Consider the following 25,775-nt stretch of genomic DNA (forward strand, 5'->3'; position numbering starts at 1 on the left):
AGTTTATGAATAAGCACTTTACCTTTACATTGTAACAATTTTGCCCTTGCTGGCTTATAACTGCTCAAGAAATATTCAGTGCTGCGTGTAAATTACTATCCTAGTGAAAAAAGTTGTATGAGGCAATAACCTCCCATTTTCTCACACAAACTCACTCAAATCGCATGAAAAGTCACACAAAAGGTCACATAGGAATCGCACATAATCGCGTAGGATCTCATAGAATCTCGGACGTTATCATAAATTATAGAAGATATTTTATGATGATGATGGCACCGTATGAGATTGTATGCTATTTGTATGGGATTGTCTGCGGTTATTGTCTCGTAGAACCTTCGGTTTTTCAGTAACCCATTTCATTCGCATACACCCGATGCCGCTGCATAAACCAATATGTTCAGATTACGCTAACTTTTGTGAACTAATATAAAATCATTCTACCTCGGATATGTGCATTAATAAGAGACCTTATAAGACGGCATGCCTATTGCTCGAGCTGTACAGTGTAACTAACCGACACGAAAGCTCTTTCCGCGTCAGTGGCCGTTCTTTTGTATTAGTTACTTTAAGTAACTATTTGTGTTAGTGTGCGTGTCAGTGAAAGCGTTCTGGCGCTGCGCGCGTATGCGTATGCATGCGGGCATCGTTAGGCGAGTGCGGTACAAAGCGGGTCGGTTGCAACTCGTGTCTCGCGCGGGGCATGGCTACGTATACCGAGAGAGATTAAGCTTGCCGGTGAAGAGGACGCCCATTTCCGATGGAAATAAAAGTTGTGCAACCAACCAACCATTAAGCTTGCCGTTATCCGTGCGTTCTTCGCCTTGTCTCTGCAGGGTTGCACTGCTGCGGCCAGGCACCGAGTGGCCAGTGCCGCGACACGTGCCTGCGCGTGCTGCGCGCCGAGGAAGCCGCCGCAGAGGGAGAAGGAGAGGAGGAAGAGCTGGCCGCCGACGAGAATGCTGTCGACGCTCTGCTGGCTGGGGGATGCGTCGCGCCCGGTTTGAACGTGAGTGATGCCTCTTACCGGCACTAACGTCAATAGAATCACCATTTACCAGCACTAACGGAATTACCGGCGCGGAATTACAGTACTAGCCGGTTCAGTGCTGATGCTACTCATCCTCGTTCTCTTTCGCATAAAATCAGCTGGGGGTCTAATTCCGTTTTGTGCCATTGCCTCCCTGTTACGTTCCCCCGACTCGTAGCAGGATAAACATGTAGCACAGGTGTTTGGCAGGTACTCGAAAACTTATTTGAATCATCGCAGATAACTGAAGGTATCGGGAAAAGGAATATGACGTAATATTACTTACCCAGAATTGTCACATCTGCTCTAAGCATTGTACAGTACGCAACGTGAGGGCGTGGCAAGTCGTATTCGCGAGATGTGACCCTTTCGTTCCTTGCGAGACACTTTTTTATGATGCAGATATTGCTCCATGGCTAGTGCATGCTGGTGGTAGTTGACAAACGGATTCGTCTTGATGTGCATGTGTGAGGGCCGCTTAGAGACGAGGGTCTTGGCTAGCGCCAGCGGACTACCAGCCACAACGACCGGAGATGCGAGTCGCTCTCCCTGCTCTTTCTTCACAGGAGCGCCTGTGGCAGTGTCTCTTGGGATGGGACAGCGGACCGACGTCGCAGGCACTTCCAGCGGACGGGGCCAAGTTGCAGTGCTGCCTCAGAGCCGCCACCATTGAATGCCAGAGGATGTGTCTACGGGTGCGTGCCGCGCGCAGGGTTCACTTTCAAACACGTATAGAGAACTCCTGGTGGGTTGGAAGTAATACATCGCTCTCTACTAAGACGCCTCTTCTCGCTCAAGGGAAGTTTCGGGACGTCAGTCAGTACCATTCCCTTTGCTCTCCACTTACTACAGTCGATCAAAGATACATCAACCCTGCAGTTGTCCCATTTTTCTTTACACCAAAAATTTGGGACATTCCTTTTAAACATCTGTGCAGATATGTACCACTAATTTCGTTTATCGAACTCACGTTCAGCAGAGCGTTCCAGATGTCGCCACGACGCTACCCTGCAAGTGACGCTTTTCTTATTGGTACCACTTTTCGCGCGCACGGATCCGGGTCGGCTGCGTGACCTTCGCCGCCTGGATCGCGGCCCGCGTTGGTTCTGTAACTCGAAGAACGTAGGGTGCGCTTGGGCGTATGGCTTTCAGGCTCCAGTATTGATTTTTCACGCCTCATAGCTGTCCCGCTGAGAAGCAGATATTATGTACTTTGCGTGTTAGGCGGTGAAGCCAGCCTAGCTGACAGGATACGGAAGCATAAAGCGGATACTCATGCCTGCCGTCGTTCCCTTGCTTCGTTGCCCAAGGCACTGCGGAAACTGAGTAAACCTGAAGTTTATTAAAAAAACTATCTTGTTTGTAATGTACTGATGACAAGATTAGGCTTCTTATGATCCGCTAAGGCTTCACTAAGAAGCGGACTGGGCCAGTGATGGGAACGACGCCCTGCCAGTGCGTCGGCGGGCGGCAGCTTATCTATAAGTATGTTTTATAATTTATAATTATTGCCACGTCGAACTGTTTCGCGATACCTTTCGAGTTCAGTATACCCTGGATCGAAATCGAGTACCTTTTTTTATCGTTCTTTCGGTAAATAAGCACGGATCACGGTAAAGCATTGTAGATGTAGAGCTTTAGGTTACATTTGAGCTGCACGCTTCGTAATTAATCTGTTTGATGCCTCCTCAATTTGAATGACTACGTGAAGTAATCTTTCCACCATTATGTTTCTCCAAACAAACGTTGCGCATAGTCTTGGCTTCCTGAATTGCCCATGAGATGCCATCTGTGATGGCATTTGTGTTCTTTACCATGAAGCGAATAGTACGCTTTAGCGGTAAGCTAAAACCAATGTGAAATTATGCACACTGCACAGCTGCAAAGCTGCTGTGTACAGGTATGGTTACAGTTCATTATAGTTAATGTATTACTTCGCAGAGCAAACTAATATCCGCGCAACAACAATAAATATTGTTCAGATCGTTGTGACGCCGTGGGCCCTTCTAGTTGCATATGCAGCATAGACGACTGTATCGACTAGAGCGAAGATCTGCCCAAGGCTACTAGAGATGGCTGAAGCTTCGTTAAGCAGTCGTATTGTCTCTCACACCGAGTTAATGCACAATTTGGAAACGTTGATCCAGGCGCTAAGGACGAAAAGGAGGACGCGGAGAGACAAGATATCTCCGTTCTTGGTGCCTGGTTTGTGCTTCTAGAACTGTTGCGTGGCATGCGTGCCTGTGCAGGCGTACGGATCAGAATGGGAGACGTCGTGGGAGGCTTTCCACGGCCGTTGTCGCTACCAGCCTGCCGAGGCAGCGTTGCGACAGTGCCTGGATGACGGTGAGTGACCCCGTGCCTCCTCCAATCCCGATCTTGTTCTTCGCTATGTGCAGGTCTAGTTATGCAAACTCGTTTGTAGTAGAGACCACGTCTTGTCCTTGTTGAGAGACAGAGAAAAAGTTGCGACAGGCACACTAATCAAGGTATGGACTTACGTACACAGAAGGACGTTCGGAGATAGGCATTCGCCTGAACCACTGCTCTATAAATTAGGGCTGCATGAAAGGTTGACATTTCGTAATTTTTTCCTCTGTGCTCTTGGAAGTGCAACAAAACAGGTGGCATCATTATATTACATCGATGCATGAAGCGCAGAGGGTTACCACTGAAATTCTGACTCAGGTAACTACAGTTGCCATAATGCGCACCAGCGGATTTGCATTGCTCAAAAGGCCAGCCCGTTGTAAAGGGCTCAGCGTTCTTTATAACGAGGCAATCATCTGCCGAAGGCTGGTTTTTCCTATTACTTCAAATGATCGCACGATGTGAACATAAATCGTGCTTCTTAATGTCAAAATACGTCTGATCTGGCATTATGACGTGAGATGCCTTGATGCTTTGAAGATAGGAAAACTGGATATAACCACACTAACTGTGAAGCAGCCATATTGGAGGCGAGGTTTTAAGTAATCGAGGGCTTGATGTTATGCCACAGCCGCAGTCTGTTAAGTACTGCTTTTTATGACAAAAGCCTTACTTGAATCATGCTTCGCGTGAACAAGAAGCGACTAAAAGGTTCCGCCATGCCTTGCTGGCTGTCATAGCAACCAGCCACCGAAGCGGCGAGTGAGATGACGGCATGCACAACAGATGCTAATGTGACAGATCTTTGTCAGATGAGGAGGAAGGGTAGAGATGGTGCCGTCAGAGAAGCAGTGGAAGCACGGAGAGCACCGCGTTACCGGTCACTTAGTGGCGCGCACCACATGAGCAAGCGTGAAGGTCAGGAGCGAGCAGGCTTGCGCCTTCATACGTGCAGGTGATTTAAGTGTCCGCTTAATTTTTACCGCGCCTTATTACGAGTGATCCTATTGAGTATTAGTATTGAGTGATCCAGTTGGGGGGAGGAGGGGGGAGGGGGAGTACTAATTTGTGAAACGATAAACGATAACCTCATTGTGCGCAAACCTGATTTAGAGTAAGCTTGGCTGTTTCACAGTAAGTGGTATGTCTTTAGCAATGTGTAACGGCAATATGTAAGCTTTTATTCGGTTATGGCCTATATGTTCGGTTGCCTAACTTCGACGTAATCACAGCAACCTTACACCTCTCTTGACATCTTTACCACATAGATCCAACCACATTGATACAAACATGCTAAAAGTGAGCGGAACATTTGATATGTGCAGATTTTTGTGAACAGCATCCCACCTGCCATTAAAGATGTTACTGAAGCACGACAAGCAGATTACGTGCGCCTATATAACTCTTTCTCCTGAAATGGAACATAGAAGCAACTGTCGTCAATTTTCGCACTTTCTTTTTGTTCTCCTCATTCATTTATTCATTACTATAGCGAGTTTCGAAAGGCGGAGGTCTTGTCAGTGGGACATGTGCAACACTCTCGGATTCCCTGGCAGAGGTATGCCGTGCTGTTGTTCCACGTGGCGATGCTCTGAATGCGTTTCTTTCGTCTCGCGCAAAAGATCCTACAGTGGGAATGGCTCGCTTTTACTGATGAATTTGGAACCATGCTGGCGGTAGAAGGGCCGAGGACGGGTAGAAGGCGAATAACGACTGAAATAATTTAAAACATGAGGTCGTACAATAATGATGACGATACCAAAATATTGCAGGTGTTATTAAAGACGTAGTGTGACCCTCTGGGCCGCCCTTTCACGTTTATATTGTGGCGGTCTACCTATAGCTGTCCATTGGTTACACCGACACTATTCAAGCCAGGAGTGGACTCCTAGGAGCTTCGCTCTTTAAAAACCACCCAGTGCAGAGCAGTAGGCTCCACACCTACCGGAAAAGTGTGTGATGAAAGTTTGTAGCATTATTCGGGTATGGAAGAGCACCGGCGTAAGTCAAAATTGGTGAAACCTTGTACTTGTGATGTCCGTGAACGACCCAGCCTTACCACGACGTCACACACAGTGGACGAGCCATGCGAGCTGGGCTGCGGCGGTCCTCTCGGCTTCTGCGCGCAGCTGGTGGGAAGAGGCAGGCCCTGGTCACTGTACCGTCATTGCGACGCGAGTGCCGACCGCGCTGCCCGGGACAGCGCCCAGCTGTGGATGCGCACGGGGCCTCCGTCAGCGTCTGTGGCTTTAGGAAGCAGCGGACGGCGGGAGGCGACCGCGGTGCCCCTTGGAGGGTGTCCCGCGGACGCCTGGAAGGCACTTGCTTGTGCGCTCACCTTCAGGCCCTGCCACGCGACGCACCATTCGAGCACGCTCTGCAGGTACAGTCCAGTGTGTCTGAAATAAAAGCGCTCAAAACAAACTAAAATGTCAAAACATTAACCGTGAAAGAAGAACGCTTCTCGGGAGGAGAAGCGCTGCCCTCCTGGTTGCGTCTGTTACGAACGGTCGATGGTAAAATCATACACAAAACAATGCGTTATACGATTGCACGATCAAACAAAAAAATGCGTTGGTGCGTTGCCTCGCTACGAGGTCTACCGATATTAGTTGGGTACGAATGGAGCATGCATTTCGTTTTTTTCATACTTTGATTCTTTTAGAGGGGACTGGTTTACCTAATAATAAAGAAACATTTTTCAGCTAACCATGCAGCCTGTAAAGCTTTGTGCGCTGCCGGCAACTTCGCCGAATGACTAGAGCACTCACTGAATTAGTATGAGACAAGGTGATTAGTGTCATATTGCTGTACAGTGTGAGTGACTGGTTGGTTGGTTGCTTCGAATATGGTGGTGGTTGAACATCTAATCCTTTAAGGGTATGGCGCGATAGAACTGCATACCAGCCCACATATAAAAGCCTGCTCTAACCAAGCTGTAAGACCCCCCCCCCCCCCCAACTCCCCCCAACTCCCCCTCATATGAAAGGAGAGCCCCATTTAGCAACTCCTGCAAAACGTAATATCAGGCAACCCTACGGCCAGCTAGTGCTCTGCCATGTTAGCAGCCAGCTACCGCCTGCCACTGCTATGCCAACGCCGGCGGATGGCTGCCGACGCCGCAAGTTTTGCGACGGGGCACAATTTTTTCTCTACACAACCTGTAAGAGAGTGCCGCACTCTTCATCTCCCCTCTCTTGTTGTTAAGGCGAAAGCCTTTAAGCGCTCAAACTCGCGGTACGTGACCATCCGTCCATGGCATCCAAAGGCTGGAAGAAGGAGAAGTTGAAGAAAAAGAATAATACGAAGATGATGAAGTTGAAGAAGGAGAAGAAGTTGAAGAAGAAAAAGAAGGAGAAGAAGAAGTAGTAGAAGAAGAAGTTGTGGAAGAAGAAGAAGAAGAAGAAGTAGTAGTAGTAGTAGTAGTAGCCCCGCCGGGGTGGCGCAGTGGTTACGGCGCTCGACTACTGTTCCCAAGGACGCGGGATCGAATCCCGGCCTCGGCGGCCACTTTTCAATGGGGGCGAAAAGCAAGGCGCCCGTTTGTTGTGCGATGTCAGTGCACGTTAAGGAACCCCAGGTGGTCGAAATTTCTGGAGTCCTCCACTACGGCGTCTCTCATAGCCTTAATTGCTTTGGGACGTTAAACCCCACACACCAGTAGTAGTAGTAGTCGTGGGCGGTGCTAGCTGGTAGCTGACATGGCAGAGCACTAACTGGACGTAGGGCTTCCTGACATTACGTTTGGCAGGCACTCCCAACTCGGAGCTCTCCTTACATAAGGGAGGGTGATATCGAAATCAGCCTGTCAAAACCTTTGCATTCACGTTACCCCTAGGCCACGCAGGCACGTTCGTACGGTTCGGCTATAGCGGGGGCATTGTATGTTGGATGGTATCACGTCACCGCGAAGGTGGGAGTAAAAACAGAGAGAAAGAGGGGCCGTAGTGGAGGGATTCGGATCACCGCGCGATAGAGGCTTCGCCTCATCGCAGTTTAGAGATCCAAAGTGCCCCTAGAATTCTTTTTTTTTGAAGACACCCTCTTATTTCTTATATATATATATATATATATATATATATATATATATATATATATATATATATATATATATATATATATATATATACATGACTACCGCTCGTCTCTGCCCCCAATCCTCATCTCCACTCCCACCCCTTTTAAATTTAATTCCTCAGACGACCCCTAGGGAAGAACAGAGATCAAATGTCCGCTGAATGGTTGACAAAGTGAAAGCTTAGCGTCTTCATATATGCACGACCTCGCTGATGTCAGGGTGATGCGTGTTTTCTCTTAACCGCACATAACCTTAGGCGCCATAATCCCGTTTTTAACTGAGCGCAGGCAGAACTGCGACCCGAATGCATGTCCCAAATCGAGCTGGTGCGTTTTCTTGAAATTCTCCTCCCTGTATTTCTCTAGATCGCATTCATGTGAACAGGGGGAAAGGGAAAAGGGAGAGCCAGCTTTTTTTTTTTTTTTTTTTTTGGCACGCCAGAGCACGTGTACACTTCAATGCTTTCATGGGCACACGCGTTTCCTGACTCGATCGATGGCGAGGACATAGTGCGGCAGTGACGAGAGTTCGACAGACCGAGCAAAGCGAAAAGGGACAAGGCATATCAAAGGAGTGTGAAGCGTAAACATTATGAAGACGTTGCTGCACATAAGCTAAAACGAGGTAAAATATCCTATCCGACATCAAGAGCGTCCTTCACAATTTACACACTGCCTCGACGAACATCGGGGAATCGAGGCTTTTTGGAATGTTGGTTAGTTATAACTGGTGATCAGCTTGAAATGTAGAGAGTACAAGAACGATTGCATTACTGGTGTGGACTATTGCTTGTACAGGTTGGGTTTCCCGCTGTTTTGTTGACATTAGGGGAAAAAATCAATGTTCGCGAAAGCAACAAGCACTTTCAGCTAGGTACTTTTAAACCATATTGACACATGCCATTCACAGACGAAGAAGATTTGAACCGGCGATTCGGAGAAGACGACGAAGCGAAACGGTGCTCCGCTTTCGTGCTGCCCTGACTGGCTGTTGGTGTTCTTCGGTGTCAGAGTGCCAGAGCGCCTTCTGTGTAACGTTACGTTACAAATCTGGTGGAGGAATTGCCAGGTATCGATCCAGTCCTGCATAATCAACCTGTCAATACGGAGCTTACCCCCGTACATCAACGTTTCGGCCGCCGCCTACGTGGAGAGCCCCCTGAATTCGGACCCCTTCCGGCCGCTACCAGGACGACGCATCCTCAGACGGACGTAGAACCTGCTGCAATGACATCTGAGAGCAGGCTTCCTACCCACATCCTGTGTCATCAGCAGCGAACACCCCCCTCCTTTCATGGCGACGTGTTCGAGGACGCCGAGGACTGGCTTGAGAACTACGAGCGAGTTGCTCGTTACAACGGGTGGACTGATGAGCGCAAGCTCCACAACGTGTATTTCGCTCTTGAAGAGTCTGCACGGACATGGTTTGAAAACCATGAGGCTGCCTTCCCATCCTGGGCAGCCTTCTGTCGTGATTTCAAAGCCACCTTTCCTAGCGCCGACCGCCGGGAGCGAGCAGAAGCTGCGCTACACTCGCGCAATTAGCGCCCGAACGAGAGCGTGCGTATGTTCTTTGAGGACATGACACGCCTTTTCAAGCGTGCAGACCCACAAATGCCTGAAGATAAGAAACTGCGTCACCTGATGCGGGGTGTTAAACAAGAACTTTTCGCGGGACTGGTGCGCAGTCCACCGCGCACTGTGGCGGAGTTTCTCAGCGAGGCAGCGACCATGGAGACAACGCTGCAACACCGAGCCCGTCAGTACCACCGTGACGTGAACATCATTGGGTCCGACGCACCTCCTGTGCATATCGGCAGCGACATGGACGCACTACGAAATCTGATCCGTTCTGTCGTGCGGGAGGAACTGCAAGCGCTCCGGATGCCTTGCAACACAACAGCTTTTCCTCCACTGGCTGAAGTCGTCCGGGACGAGGTGCGTATGGCAGCTCAGCAAGTTGCTGACGTTCCCCAGCAGCGCGCTCCCCACCAGACGATCGACGCGAGGCCCACCTACGCGTCCGTCTTACGTAGGGCTCCCCCGCCGGACCATAGTATCAACGCCGCAGCTCCAGCAATGGAGCCGCAGGGTCCTCGCATGGAGCGCCTCGCATGGAGCCGCATGGGGCCTCACTACTCCCCTCCGCCAATCTACCAGCGACCCCGTCAAGTATGGCGGCCCCGGGACCGTCGCCCCCTGTGCTATCATTGCGGGGAAGCCAGTCACCTTTACCGGGCGTGCCCGTACCGCCGCGTCAACATGCGGGGTTTCGCCTCGGAGGAACTCCACCCTCGGAATGACGAACGGCCTACTGAGATTGCAAGCGACCTTGCAGCGCGACAGTATCCCGTCACGTCCGGTTACCAAGAGCGTCGGTCTACGTCCCCGACGAGCTACCGTTCGACAAGTCCCCACTCTTCCCGACGCCGCTCCTCTCCCAGCCCTAGCCGGGAAAACTAATACCAGCGGCCTTCGGAGGCAGGGTCGCTGATGTCGGGAAATGTGAAGATCCTCCGTCATCGTCAGGCCGACCCGACGAGATTTCGCTTGTGTCAGGTAGCGACAGCATCCGGCATACTACCTCCGATTTATGTGTAACGATTGATGGAGTGGATGTCATCGCGTTACTCGACACTGGTGCCGATTATTCAGTAATGAGCCGTGGTCTCGCCCGAGAATTGAAGAAAGTTTTGACACATTGGTCCGGCCCGAAAATTCGCACGGCGGGAAGCCACTTGATCGAACCTGCAGGCAAGTGCACAGCGCGGGTCGGCATCCGTGGTTTTGTGTATGTCGGAGAATTTATCGTGCTTCCTGAGTGTTCGAAAGACTTGATCCTTGGTCTAGACTTCCTGCAGACTAACGGCGCTGTCATTGACCTGAAAGAAGCGCGTGTTTCCTTTTCGACGAAACGAGCCGTGGCGCGCAGTGAAAACGAAGATTCGGGTCTGAACGTTTTGCGTATAGTCGACGATGACGTGAGGGTTCCGGCACGTTCTAGTGTGTTGGTTCTTGTAAAGCATGACTTATTCCACGATTACGAGGGCATCGCGGATGGGCACCTCCCGCTACTACTCGAGAAGGAATTAGCCGTTGCTCGAGGACTCGTACAACTCCAGAACAGTTGTGCTACTGTCCTCCTGACAAATTTTGCTAAGGAGATGCGGCATCTCGCCAAGGACACGGCTGTTGCCGTCCTTCACGATGTTACTGCCTTGCCTCATTTATGCACCACCGGAGCGAACCCTAAAGAGGAGGCCGCACCTTGTCATGCTCTGCAGACCGTTAAAATTAACCCCGACTTGAGGCCCGATCAGCGGAATCTTCTCTCGGCTCTTCTGAGCGATTTCGCAGACTGCTTCGCCACAGGCTCTAAGGTCGGTCGTACTCCTGTCGCCAAGCACCGCATCATCACCGATGAGACCACGTTACCGGTATGCCAGCGCCCGTACCGGGTTTCTCCTAAGGAACGTGACGCCATTAAAATGCAAGTGGATGAAATGCTTGCGGACGACGTGATCCAGCCTTCGACGAGCCCATGGGCATCGCCAGTGATCCTTGTCAAAAAGAAAGATGGCACCTTGAGATTCTGTGTCGATTACCGAAAGTTAAATAACGTGACTAAAAAGGACGTCTATCCGCTGCCCAGGATTGATGATGCCCTCGACCGACTACGCGACGCCAGGTACTTCTCATCATTAGACCTCAAAAGCGGATACTGGCAAATCGAGGTGGATCAGAGAGACCGAGAGAAGACTGCATTTGTGACGCCCGACGGCCTATACGAGTTTAAGGTGCTTCCGTTTGGTCTTTGCTCTGCACCGGCCACGTTCCAACGTATGATGGACACGGTTTTATCAGGTCTGAAGTGGCAGTCGTGCTTGGTGTACTTAGATGATGTCGTTATTTTCTCGCCTACTTTCGAGCAACACTTGGACCGGTTGCGCATCGTGCTTCAAGCACTCAAAGGCGCGCAACTAACGATCAAGCCTGAGAAATGCCACTTTGCTTTCAAGGAACTACGCTTTCTCGGCCATGTTGTCAGTGCACAGGGCGTTCTCCCTGATCCCGAGAAGACTACCGCAGTGTCAAATTTTCCACGCCCCACCGACAAAAAGGCACTTCGACGATTTCTAGGTCTTTGTTCATACTACCGACGCTTCGTCCAAGATTTTTCTAAGATAACTGAACCACTGACAGCACTAACCAGAGAAGGCATACCCTTCCTGTGGGGAGACGATCAAGAACAAGCCTTCCAGGAGCTTAGAAGCCGCCTACACAGACCCCCAATACTCGCCCATTTCGATGAAGACGCCGCAACCGACGTTCATACTGATGCCAGCAACGTTGGCCTCGGCGCGATACTCATTCAGTGGCAAGGCGGAATAGAACGAGTTATCGCCTACGCGAGCCGAACACTCTCACGATCAGAGGCGAACTATTCGACAACGGAGGAGTGCCTTGCGGTAATCTGGGCCATCAGCAAGTTTCGACCATATTTGTATGGACGACCCTTCCGTATTGTCAGCGACCATCATTCCTTGTGCTGGCTGGCAAGCCTTAAAGACCCGTCTGGACGCTTAGCTCGTTGGAGCCTCCGTCTTCAAGAGTATGACGTCACTGTCGTGTATAAGTCGGGACATAAACACCAAGATGCGGATTGCTTGTCACGCGCGCCATTGGACTCCACTGCAGTGGAAAACGCCGACGATTTTCCCTTTGTTGGGGCCATTACCCAATCCCATATGGCTGACCTTCAACGCAAGGACCCGGAGCTGGCGCCGCTCATCGATTATCTGGAAGGACACGGTGGTAGAGTACCGCTTGTTTTTCGTCGTGGCTTGCAGTCATACGCTTTACGAAGTGGAGTTCTCTACAAGCGCAATTTTGAAAGATCCAAAGAGACATTTCTACTCGTAGTGCCTACGCACCTACGGCCTGACATCTTAAGCGCTTGTCACGACGAACCGTCCTCCGGCCACTTGGGAGTTAGTCGTACGCTTGCAAGAATTCGTGAGAAATACTATTGGCCGAAATTATTACCTTCAGTGCGATCTTACGTAAAAACTTGCCGTGATTGTCAACGCCGAAAGACTCCACCCGTGAAACCAGCTGGATTTCTTCAGCCGATCGCTCCACCGAAAACTCCTTTCCAACAAGTGGGGATGGATCTTCTTGGTCCTTTCCCGAAGTCAAGTAATGGAAAGCGTTGGATTGTTGTCGCGACAGACTACTTGACCCGATATGCTGAGACCGCATCGCTCACAAATGGAACTGCCACCGAAGTCGCAGAGTTTTTTGTCCACGACATCGTGTTGCGTCATGGCGCTCCGGCTGTTATCATTACCGATCGCGGGGCAGCTTTTACGGCCCGCCTGACTAAGGCTGTACTGAACCTTACACACACTAGCTATAGACGGGCCACGGCATACCAACCGCAAACTAATGGCTTGGTGGAAAGGCTAAACAGAACTCTGGCTGACATGCTGTCTATGTACGTGGATATAGAGCATAAGACCTGGGATCAAATCCTCCCATATGCCACGTTCGCATATAATACGGCACTTCAGGAGACGACGCGGCTAACACCCTTCGAGCTTGTCTTCGGCCGTCGAGTGACCACTCCACTGGATGCTATGCTGCCCGTATACACCGACGACGAAGATGAGCTTGACCTGGACATCGCTAGTTTTACCCAGCGTGCGGAAGAAGCACGGCAGCTGGCAAGGGAGCGCATATACCTACAACAGCAACTAGACGCTGACCGTTACAACAAGGGACGGCGCTTCGCTGCCTACGAGCCTGGAGACTATGTCTGGATTTGGACGCCCGTTCGTCATCGTGGGCTGTCTGAAAAATTGCTGCGCCGGTACTTCGGCCCATATCGTGTCCTCCGCCGCCTCAGCGACGTTACTTACGAAGTTGAATCCGCGACCCAAGATCCCTCAAGCCGCAGACGACGCAAGTTCACTGATGTTGTACACGTCGTCCGGATGAAACCCTACCACGATCGCCCCGCTGACTATTCTTAAGACTGATGGTGCCCTGTTTTGTGTTGTGGTATCCCACACCAACCTAGCATAACATCTGTCAGCTCATCGCATCAAGCAGCATTTGCAGCATCGAGGCGATGCTGCCAAGAAGGGGGGCAATGACACATGCCATTCACAGACGAAGAAGATTTGAACCGGCGATTCGGAGAAGACGACGAAGCGAAACGGTGCTCCGCTTTCGTGCTGCCCTGACTGGCTGTTGGTGTTCTTCGGTGTCAGAGTGCCAGAGCGCCTTCTGTGTAACGTTACGTTACAATATAATGAACAAGCTGAATAAAATCTTCAGACGCACACAGAAAATGACTGAAAGGAAAGAAAGAAAAACCAACGAAAACATAGGCAGAGAGCATCTTCTGCGGTGCCTTATTTCCTCTTATTACAGCCAAAGTTACCCATTGAAATTGCCAAACATTTGCGTGTGACGGGGTAACCTGCTGTCGGAAAATGTATGAAGGGTTCTGCGATCAGCCCCCCCCCCCCCCATTTACTTCCTTTCTCTCTCTTTTTTTTTTTTTTTACTTGAGGGCCAGCGTTGCTGAGGAAAATGCATAAAACCATGCGAGATGATCCGCCCTGCGTGAACTGATTCGCAGGGCAGACTGCCTTGCCCTCGCCGCTCGGTGCAAAGATGGACGGCAGCTGGCACCACTCTGCGACTCCCTGGCACCTCCGGGAGCACCCTGCCTCTCCATCTTGGCCCCGATTACAGGTAGGTGTCAGCTACTACCTCTGTTGAGACACGTTCACGTAGAGGCTGCTTCGAACCTACCAATCCAGCGTCGCTATGGTTGTCATGCTTAATAACGGTGGAATTCTGCTGCTTATCACAACGAATGCGCAACGCAGTGCGTTCCTCATCTTCTAGCAACACGTATAGAGAGCATGTCGGTGGTGAACCATGTTATCGTTACCGAGGACATGTTGTTATTGACTCCCTGATCCATCTTTCAGGGTGGTGCGCCCAAGTTCACCATAGTTTTGTATAGGCGTGAGCAGCTGTAGGTGTGGAAATTAGTTAACTTACTCTATAGTGATACAAGAAATAAAGGGGGGGGGGGGGGGGGGAGTGAGAGTGCCCAGAGAGTGCCCTCTGGCGAAAAAGGTGAATTATGCAGCGCCTGCAGGCCTTTCACAACTTTCTGAGCAGCTGGTTTCTTGGGCTGTGGAGAGAGACTGTGCGGAACCTCCGTACCTCAACTCTTTCCTATTTTGTGAGGTGATGTTGACAGCTGTGCTCTACAGTTCTCCTATGAAGTAGTTAGCGGCGCCTTTGCTTCTGCTTCTTTGTCATTGATTTTCTCGAAAATGAACTGTTCCGCCTCTGGAACTATATGAAGCACGTTATGTCTACAGCTCATGACTCACGCATGTGGCATCCTGCACGTACCAAGCTTGAAAAAGGGGCAGGAGTGAAGGCCCAATCCACCGCCCAAGATTCTGACAAAGACGTTTTCTCCTAATCCCGGCTGAAGACGCTTTTTTGATGAAACACTCGTCAGCCAACTTAGGCATTGCTCCTGCTCATATAGCACAATCATCAGCTTTCAAAAATTTCACACTCTCTGCTCTAATCTACCGTAGAACTTGGATGCTCCGTAATTTAAAGCAGCATGAAGATGACCGAGTCGCACGTCGAAAAAAAGCGTTTCGCAGTTCAGTTCAGTTCAGTCAGTTCAGTTCAGTCGTTCAATCGTGTCCGACTCTTCGTGACCCTATGGACCATGTCACGCCACGCTTTCCGGTCTCTCACTATCTTCCTAACATCACATAACTTCATCTGCAGTGCCTCGAGGATGCCATCTAACCATCGCGTTCGCTGCCTACCCTTTTTCCGCCGACCCTCAACCTTTCCCAACATCAAATCTTTCTCCAGCGACTCCTCTCTTCTCATCAGATGACCAAAGTAGCTGAGCTTTAACTTTAGAATTTGACCCTCCAATGAGCAGTCAGGGTTTATAGTCGACAATATCGACTGATTTGATCTTCTGGCAGTCCAAGGAACTCTCAAGAGTCTTCGCCAGCACCACAATTCAAACGCGTCAATTCTTCGGCGGTCAGCCTTTTTCACAGTCTAACTCTCGCATCCATACATCACAACTGGAAAGACCATAGCGCGAGTTATACGGATCTTGGTCGGCAGACTAATGTCTCTGCTCTTTACTGGGCGGTCAAGGCTAACCATTGCTCTCTTTCCCAGAAGCAGGCGTCTCCTAATTTCATGGCTGCAGTCTCCTTCCGAGGTAATCTTGGAGCCCAAGAAGAGAAAATCTGTCACAGCTTCCACTTCTTGTCCATTGATGCTCCAGGACTTGATAGTGCAAGACGCTATGATCTTTGTCTTTTTAATGTTCAGTTCAAGCCCAAACTTCTCACTCTCTTCTTGTACGCGCATCAGAAGTTTCGCAGTGGTTTCGCTTAAATGTGACTATCTTTATGCTTCCTTGTGTAAGTCGTTAAATCCTTTGAATCAAGCCTAAATTCTGTCAGTACTTTTTTTTTTTCACTCTTTAGACCCATATCGTATAACGCGGTCCAAGTGTGCATCAATTTTATAAAGCTGCTACGTCGAATTTCCTCGCAAATGCTTATAAGCCTTGCACAGAGGCGCATACAAGAGCGTTCGACAATCATTTCGAAGCTTACTCAATATCAACAATGATTCACCGTGCTTCAGGAACAGCTTGGATGCATGCGGTGGTCATCTGACCATGATTAACAGCTACGCGTGAAAGAGAAAGTCTGTCAAGATCTCGTTTGACTGCTGACGAAGAAGCGCGAGTAGGTGCCGTTACGATCTGTTTAGTCTTTATTGACACAGAGAGACATTTTGTATTTTCACACCTTTCAGGTGTAGCTGGCGCGTAGTGCTGCGCACTGAATCCCATTGACACATTGGTTTTATCTTCTTTTACAGCGCTACAAAAACATTCCATATGCTCTTTCTCAAACACACTCGTTAGATACAGTGGTGAGCTACCAAAATGAGAAATATCCTCCCGCATAAATATGAAACCCATGCGAACGTGCCCGCACGGCCTAGTATATAACGTTTATGACTCCGGATCCAAGGGTTCCGATGGGTTCGATTCCCATCTCAGCCTCCTATCTCAAATTAGCTTTCCGATTGAGTTGGTGACTTCTGCCATGTCACGGGACCTCATAACGTTGCACAACTCAGTGCCAGGAAATATCACCTGCTAACTACACCCGCAAGGGCTTCACCTCACGCGTACTGCTCGCACTAATTGCTCCGCCACATTTCTCCTCTAATGTTCACCCATAGAAAACCTTCTCTTGAGGGAAGGCAATGAGTAGTCATTATCTAGCTTGTAGGTGGACACTACAACATAGCTTTGAGGGAGGGGCTTAAGTGGCACTGAAAGAAGAAAGAAAGAAAGATGCGTCTATTGGGAAGCTGCGCAAAAATTTGAACCTCGTAGGGATCTTTAGCCTGCGCTGACACTGCGCAGCGTAAAGGCGCCCGTCGAGTTTGCGCCTCTATTGTGGTCGGCGGGACATATATGTGGTTGGCTGCGGAAGGTGAAGAAATGCCCACCAGGGGCACCACGACTATGTTACGAGCCACGCTCGTAGTACCTGCGAATGATCCTCCCAGAAACCGCTCCCGCTCTATCACACAATTATGGTGTCCTGTGACTAACTGCGGGCAGAGCTGCCTGAGACCAAGAATACAGCATTTCTCAATGTTTCCTGGTGTTCACTCTTGCCTCTGCAGCCCCCCTCTTACGCTCAGTGCACCTCAGCTCGTCTCGTAGCCGTGACTCGCCAGTGCATTGGAGATAATGGCTCTTTTTTGAAGCGATAGCTTCACTACGCCAGGTAAAGCCAAGGTCATTTTGATCCCCTTCAAACAGCTTCAAGGGCAAGTTGGAACTTAGGCCACAACCACTTTAGGGAGATATGTTCCCACCAAAGGTAAAAGGGCGTAAATCCAAGGTCACCATCTGCTTTCGATGACCTTCAAACAGCTTCGAGGTCAAATTGGAACCTAGGCCACAACCCCTTTGGGTAGCTATGTTCCCACCAAAGGTCAAAGCCAAATGTCAAATGACGTGGGAAGTAGCTTAATGCGTCAGCTGGGCGAGACACATGATCCTTGACGTCAATAGAGTATATATATAGCTTAGTGCGTCAGCTGGGCGAGACACATGATCCTTGACGTCAATAGAGTATATATATAGAGGCGCGCCACGCACCTTGGCCGGTGCTATCGTTTCACACTAGATTTAACCGAAGCTAAACCACAGCCCATTTTTCTCCTACAGAACGCATGTAGTCGCCCTGGTGTTTTCAAGGCGTTTCTACTCTACTGAAATAGGAAACAATATTCAATTAGAAATTGGCAGAACAAAAAATTTTTTTAAATTTTTTTCTGCAGGAACGGGATTGATACCGGCAGCAGAGCTTGCAACTCAGCCTTGCAGGTCGCGGCCCTGTGGAGCCTCCGCCATTTGTGTCGTCAACCGCCACTGCCCGCCGGGGCAGCCGTGCACCAGGTACTACTGCGTGCCAGGTGTGTATACTTCGACAACATTGAAAATACTGCCGACTGAACCGCATGGCGTCCACAGGCAGCATGGAAATCTCCAGATCTGTAAACAAGTGTCTAAGGAACGTACCGCCATATTCTTATGCAAATATTGTAGGTGGCCCAGATGTGGTTTTCAGTGGAAGGAGGTGCATTTTAATCTTTAAGAAGCGCCTTGGTACTAGCTGTCGGAGTCGCGCGTGTACACGGAGAAGTATCACAACGTTCTATTTCTTGTGCACGAACAGCAAATTTTAGATTTTGCGCGCAGTAAAATACATGGTAGTGGCAAAAGTATTACCTTCTTGACAACATAAAACAAAATAAATGAACAATGGTGCATTGGGTTTACTCGTGCTGTCACGGGGTCAAAGTGCAATCTTATCATGAGGGAGTTAATTTCTAATCGATCCAGAGGATGCGGAAATGTGCACTGCAATAAAAACCACCGCGTATAAACTGCTCCTTCCCCAAAACCTATTAACATCTACCCTCTTGTCTGACCAGTCGTCCAAATGCGAACTCAAATTCTGATTCTTCATAAGAGGTGCAAAATACGCACATGGTCAACAAAAGAACGTACAGGTAACTATATACGAAAGGGAATAAAAACCATTCAACCGTACCTTCTTTAGCTCTGGTTATTTTTCGTATGGGCGGATTGCGCTCGTAGGACGTTTTCAATTTTAGTGTGCAAACAACAGAATTCATTACTGTGCAGAAATTGGCTGTTTTTTTTTTCGTGCTGGAACTGGCTGCACAAATGTACAAGCACAATCAGTGAGCTTGGCTTTCCACGACAAAATTTAAAGAGCACTGCTGTAGCATCCCAAGTGATATCCATCTTGCTGACCATAAGTCTGGGCCTGTGGTCGCACAGGCTGCCCCGTCGGCTTCTCTTCCAGCACGCTGGTTCCCCGTGACTCTCTAGCCCGACTGCCCCGGGTTGAGGGCGGCCGCCTTTGCTGGACCCGCTGCAAGTGCTCGGAATCTGGAGATCTGGTCGGCTGCACGCCTACAGGCTGCGACGCTGCCGCGCCCCGACAGTGCTGGCTCGCCGGACGCTCTCGCGGTGAGCGTTGGCAAATAAATAAGTAAATTAATTGGTTTATAGGAAACTGTATTCCAAGGGAAAGAAAGCGTAGCAGGGGGCGGATGAAGTTAAGAAGCTCAGAGGGGTCAAGTGGTTGCAGCTAGCACAGGACAGGGCTAATTGGAGAATATGGGATAGACCCTCACCCTGCAGTGCTTAAAGTTCGGCTGATGATGATAATGATAATATAGGAAATGCGCAATATCTGTCACACTTTTTTTTAGTGGACACCTTAACTACACCGCCTCTATATACCTATACATTGCTGTACCCGGCAGTTCTAAAATATTTTGAACTTGCTTTCTCTGGCAGCTGCCCGCACTGCGGGACGGTGTCTTCGGACATCTACCACATGGTGTGGTCCTGCCCCTCTAATCCGGCTATCCTTCCTTACTCCAACCCAACACGGAAGGAATGGGATGCGACCCTGCTCGGTGCACTGACCTACAGGTCCAACTGGCTTTAGTCGGGCGAGCCCGAACGGCGGCAGTCGCCACTGGGGACCTCCACCTAGTGTTTGTGAGGGCTCGCCTCCTCAGGGTCAGCTCGTGCACAACCTCAGGGCCTGTATTTTTGTATATCTATAAACGTTTTCCACCTCCACCACCGCAAGGAGAGGAAGGTGGGGGGAAAGCGGAGAGAGGAAAAGAAGAGCCGTAGTGGAAGGCTACGGAGCAGTTTCGACCACCTGGGGATCTTTAACGTGCGCTGACCTCTCATAGCATAGGGACGCATCTCCATTTTGCCTTCATCGGAGCGCAGCCGCCGGCAGTGGGGTTCGAACCCGGATACTCCGGAACAGTAGTCGGGCATCTTAACTATCCTGCGTGGCTGAGCGTTGGCTATGCCAGAGTTGGGCTTTAAAATAAAAAGAGGAGAGAGGTGCTATAAGGGACGCGAAATGGAGGGCACCGTATACTTCGACCACTTGGGGTTAATTAACATACAAGTTCTTGGTATTCTTTATTTAAGTGGAAACTTTCGCGCTGGGTGGATCTGCAGTTGATCTTTTCAGTAGAAACATGCAGGTAATTAGATGATGCTTCGACGTCGTGGTTTGATTCTTAAGATGAGCTCAGTGCGCAAAAATGTATGAGCGTTCAGCTCTTCCAAATCTGGATACAGAACGAGAGCTTTGTTTGGTTTGGTTACGCTTATTGTTATTCTTTCACATCGAACTTCCAGGTTATTGAGGAAATTGGGGAACGCAATGTTAAGCGGCCCTAAAACAAAACTGTTGTAATCAAGGTGAAGTCTTCTCACTCGACTTCCTTGGTGAAACCTGGCATAATAGAGCCCTCTCCCCAAGAAGCATTGGCGCATTTAGGCATTGGGAATTGTCTTCTGCTATTGAAGATAGTATTGAACACATTATCAACATATTAAGGAAAGTTCTGGTTGAGGAACCACCGAATGATACAAAGCTCTTCTGACTTATTGCTTGACCTGCAACCGCAGTGTCCAGTTGGAGGTTTTAAACTAATTTTATGGAACCAGTTAAGAGGAACCAAAAAGTGGTTTTTATGCTCTCAGCACGCTTTCGTTCAACTCTTTCAAACGATTTTAGAATAGCCTGTCCCTGGCTTGAGCGGCATCGGTTTAACACGGTGGCTCATAGAGGGACCCTATCACTGTTTCGTCACTCACTTTTAAAGCGTGACCTCTACTCTTCTCCCTGAAACTTCCAAGGTCATGCTCTTCCGTGTTTCTTCCCGACCCTAGACACGCCATACGGCTCCGAAAATTTCGAACAATTGGGGTTTTTTTAACGTGCACTGATCACGTGACTAGGCGGGGGCTTAAAGTGCTTCTCCTGCGCTTGGTTACTGATTCTCGCCATCTACGAGGTGCGTGCCAGACTTTGACGCTGGCGTCAGATTGATGTGCAGCCATGTTTAACACAGCTTACGCTCGGATAACTAGGTTTAACCGAGATTAAATTCGGCAGTTTCTTTTCACGCCGATCCACACAAAATATTCCTTCTTTTCTAAGAGTACGTCCAGGTTTGTTCTGCCCCACACCTTTTTACATGGGGCTGCCAAAGCGTGATCATTTTCATGTTGATATATATAAATGAATGCGCAGAAGTACGAAGCGCAGGGGCACCCTCTTTTTCGGCGACGTCTTCAAGCATTAGATTACGAGAACAAGAAGGAGAATAGCGAATGGGTCTCGAACGCCTTCTTACGCGCCTGAAAACACGTAGAACAGGAGGGAAATCCTCATGCGAGACGTTGAAGGCAGTGTATTTTCTGGCCGCAGCACCCGGAAGCCGATTTTTGGTGCAAGGCTGCTTGCGGTGCCGCTGCGATGACACCGGCCAAGTCAGCTGTGCCAACTCCTCGCTTGAATGCCTCAGTCCTGACAGTGAGTAACAGTTCTTTAATCCTCCTACGTTGCTTGCCGAATTGTGTGCTGTTAAGGCGGACAACATACAGGGATAGAGAGGAGGCCTACCACGCCTCACCCACACGAGAAATTTCACTGGGAAAGGCACATCGGGGCCCCCGTTTTTAGGGGAAGAAAGAGTTCAAGAAACGCTTACTGCAAACAGGACACGCTGCCTCTCCCATGCAACCACGCTTCAAAAATTTCGTCAAAATGTCCTGACCTGAGTGAGGTACGCATTTATTGATCCACGGTCGAGAAGGCTTGGCTGCCTGCTCGAAGACGCACGCACAAAAGAAAGAGGATCGGTGCAAAACGCGCGTCTCATTATTTCCACCATGGATACATTCGCAACGTATAAGCATCAGGTTTAGTTAGAGAGAAAAAGATTCCTGAAATACTTTGACACCCACGTTCTGTAAGAAATGGCGACTCACTAAACCTCGAGCGCCGAAGTCCAGCATGTGATATCACGTACTGCATACAACCTGCCCTAGTTGGTTGTTCTAAGCGCAATAAGACATAGCACAAGTGCAGTCCAAATACGAGCTAGGCATTACGAATACTGGTCATTAACTGCTTGGCGTGCAGCGTTTCTGACGCCGAACTCTTATTTAGCCCTGGTGTATGTTGGTGCTTCTACCATGTCTCTCCGTGTGAAGCAACAGTCCAAGCAGGCGCTGCAAACCCGATTCCTCGTTTAGACAATCGCGGACTCACGCTTCAACTCTGTTTGCACGACAACGCGTCTGCCTCTCTGATCCGGTTCCACGTCATCCCGCAGCGTCCTGCGGCTGCAGCCCTGACGACGATGAAGAGGGCGAGGTCTGTGGCGCCGACGGGCGGACCCATCGCAATGCGTGTCTGGCCCGCTGCGCCGGCCTTGCACCGGGGCAGTGGGAACCGGGGCCTTGCCACCAGGTGGACCCCTGCGCTGTGAGTCAGTGCCCCGGCCATGCACCCACGTAAGTTATGCATGCTGCACGTCCCCTGATTTGGCCCCTTTCCTGGTTGGTAGCTCTTCTGCGTAGTCACCATTGCTATGTCTGGGAACGTGCGCACTTAGCCGTATGCAGACATATGTATCACACGCAGCTCGTGGTATTTATGACCATATACATAAATTGCCTTCTACCGATGTTTCGGCCATTATCTTCCTTATATCGGCAACCTAACCTACTGTCGAAATGACTTTTGATTCACGTTGAACCAACGTTGTCCCAGTGCTAAGCAACGACAAAGACGATTGAAAGGAGACAAATAAAGTGGAACCGATGGTATGCTGTGGTGAGTTTCAGATAAGTATTAAAGGTTTTCGTCCCCTGCGTCATGACAGTATCAAACGACCAACAAAACATAATATGTCTAAGTTTTTCGACCCATGTAATGTTCCGCTGACCACAAAGAAAAATTTTGAGGTTGCTTAAGCTTCGCTTTAACATCAAAACGCGCTGGCGCTTTTTCTTTATTTGGCTTTGTTCTATTTTATTGTGCGCCACTTCAGTATGGCTGCGTTTCAGTGGAGGCGAAACGGCGTGGCTTCCACGTGCTGTGCGTTGTCAGTGCACGTTAAAGAGCCCCAGGTGGTCGAACTTTCCGGAGTCCTCCACTACGGTGTCTCTGATGGCCTGAGTCAATTTGGGACGTTAAACCCCAGAAACCAACCAACAATCAGACACATGTTCATACGTCACGGACACCACAATGCATTCCCTAGGTCCTCTCTAAGATGCTTTCACCGAAGAATTAACCTTTGTGGCCCATAGCGTACTCATTGGGCACACACAGGGCCGCAACAATGAAATTTTGAACAGTTTATATCACTAAATTATTTATATTTCCTAAAGTACCCTCATTACAGGAACCACCTCGCCAGTTTAACTTCAGTTCGATTCTTTTCTGATTTGATGACTTCATTTTCGGGATATCTAATCTTTTTTCTTTTTCATAGGACGCCAGATTCCACCGGAGTTTCTGTAGCACTAGCTCATTAGCGCTGCACATTAATTATAGAAACATTGCAATTTATATGCAAGGGCTAAGCAAGTTGATTTGCAGTTAGAAAATAGTTGGCGTCGAGTACAAATATTTCCTACTATTCTTTTGGCAATAAGTATTCTTTTCAATCTTTGTGCTTCAGTTTTAAAGTTTACCACAGTTTGTCGCAGAGACGTCTATTGGCATCATTGTGCTTTGCTCTAAAGTAAATTATTTTGGCAATAGGTTGTATACTGCAGTGCCATATTCTGCTCGAATAAATTATGTCGTTTTACATTGTGTGGAGTATTGCCTGATTGTATAATTCGCAGCGCGCTGCCACGATCACTTTCATGAAACTTGTTTCAGCTATGGCTACAAAAATTACATTTCAAAAAACCAAGCCCAAACGTCAATCTTGAGGGGCGTTTTGGCTTCTTCAAAGCTGCCGATTTTTTTTCAATAGTGGGCACAGTCGCAGAGTTCCGTCCGCATTTAATATTGGCCCGACACATGGGTAACGATCTTCGATGGGTCACGCAAGACCTCCTTAATGAGAGCCAGGATGAGAATACTTTATTGGGTGTCTATGTTGCCCCGAGATTTCGCCAAGGTTGTTTTGTCCCTTGGATGTAACTTTTCATCGACTCTATTTACTGCTTTTTGTTCTTACCCCTTTTCTTTTCTCACAGTTTAAAATATCAGTCCAGGAAGCTGTCTCCACGGGCGACGTCCCCATCTTGGCATTAAACCTTTTTCTCTCGGTCGTCATAACTCCTGACTGGATGATTTCTAATTTCCCCTGCCTCGCGTAGGTCACTTCTAACCCATATATGCCGTAATAAATTCCCTGCCTCTACGAACAACATTCCTCTTTCATGGTATCTAAAGCCTCACTCGATGAGTGAATACCGATTATTTGGTCAGCATTTTACTTACACTTCTAGAATCGATTATCTTTTCCAAATTTCTACTCAGATATAGGCTTTATTAATTTATTGATTAAAGGTACGGATCCCCAGAGGGCAATATAATCCAAAGGGTAATAGCAAGAACAGAGAATATGACAAAGAATTCATCAAGTACATTTTCTGTTGTCAAAACAGATTTGCTGTGCGCTTTTTGGTCGTGAACCTGTAGTGGCAATGGAATCTTATATCAGGACAACAGAACTTGGCGTACTACAGAACCGAAAAGTGCTATGAACTACAGACTCTAAGCCAGTGTACCACTCAATAGAGAGCGTGCACAACGAAGTAAATATGGCGGTCCTGCCAGTGTACTATTCAAAATCATCTTTTTTCTCCCCAATATATTGGGGGGGGTACACAGATGAAAAGGCTCTTGAGAAACAGCTTGAGAGCGCCTGGGGCCCGTACAAGGTAGCAGCTTTCTAAGCATCTCTGTGAATTAACAAAAAGATGACAGTTTGTCTTTCAGTACGTGTGCCTGTCAGAGCTACAAACAAAGTAAACACAGATCGGAAATATCAATAAACGGAAAGTTAAAGAGAAAGAAAAGAAAAGCTGTGGTTTAGCTTGTGGTTAAACCTGGAGGTACACGAGAGCTATCTGCTAGGCTACGCTTAAGTTCAGCTTGAATGCAGAGACAACGAAAGTAAAGACATGGTCCGAAGCCCTCCACTACGGCACCTTTTTCTCTCTGTTTTCACTGCAACCTTCGCGATGTTGTAATAGCGTAAGCTGCCAGCCAACATATAAAGCCCCGCTGTAACCAAGCCGTATGAACGTGCCTGCGTGGCCTAGGGATAACGTGAATGCAAGGGTTTAGGCAGGCTGATTCTGATAACCCCCTCCCAAATGAAAGGAGAGGCCCGAGTTGGCAGCTCCTGCCAAACGTAATGTCAGGAAGCCCTACGTCCAGTTAGTGCTCGACAATGTCTTCTGCTCATTCTGCTTCTTCATTTTCTTCATCATCATCATCTTCTCTATTCGCTCTTCGGATAGGCACCGGACAGGCACGGACAGGCACAGTAAAATGGCGAGACTGAGGCCAATGTAGCTCTCGCTACAAAAGTCGGCACAAGCAAATTACACCATGGACAAAATCGACGCCTCTCTATTCAGCGATGAGCAAAACACCCCTTGAAACAAGAAGGTGAAACCCCGCTCGAAATTTTCAATAGGCAGAGTACAACGGGACGAAAATATTGCGAGATGTAGGCGTTTAAGCCTGCCGAACACCGCAATAGAACTGAAAAAAAAAAAAAAAAAAAA

At 48.9% G+C, this 25,775-nt stretch overlaps 1 protein-coding gene across 1 annotated transcript in view; it reads left to right on the top strand.

Moving 5' to 3' along the window:
- The window catches only part of Reck (Reversion-inducing-cysteine-rich protein with kazal motifs), a 55,048-nt gene that overhangs the window by 19,812 nt on the left and 9,461 nt on the right, over positions 1 to 25,775 (top strand). Inside the window, exons 5-13 of the mRNA XM_084594514.1 lie at positions 834 to 1,006; positions 1,594 to 1,722; positions 3,277 to 3,373; positions 5,474 to 5,780; positions 14,124 to 14,239; positions 17,930 to 18,064; positions 18,960 to 19,151; positions 21,436 to 21,540; positions 22,346 to 22,526. Of these exons, the coding sequence (XP_084450640.1) occupies positions 834 to 1,006; positions 1,594 to 1,722; positions 3,277 to 3,373; positions 5,474 to 5,780; positions 14,124 to 14,239; positions 17,930 to 18,064; positions 18,960 to 19,151; positions 21,436 to 21,540; positions 22,346 to 22,526 (1,435 nt within the window). The remainder of the gene's footprint in view (positions 1 to 833; positions 1,007 to 1,593; positions 1,723 to 3,276; positions 3,374 to 5,473; positions 5,781 to 14,123; positions 14,240 to 17,929; positions 18,065 to 18,959; positions 19,152 to 21,435; positions 21,541 to 22,345; positions 22,527 to 25,775) is intronic.

Source organism: Amblyomma maculatum, chromosome 2, assembly GCF_055883805.1.
Source record: "Amblyomma maculatum isolate TAMU_Amacu chromosome 2, ASM5588380v1, whole genome shotgun sequence".
NCBI classification, from domain to species: Eukaryota; Metazoa; Arthropoda; class Arachnida; order Ixodida; family Ixodidae; genus Amblyomma; species Amblyomma maculatum.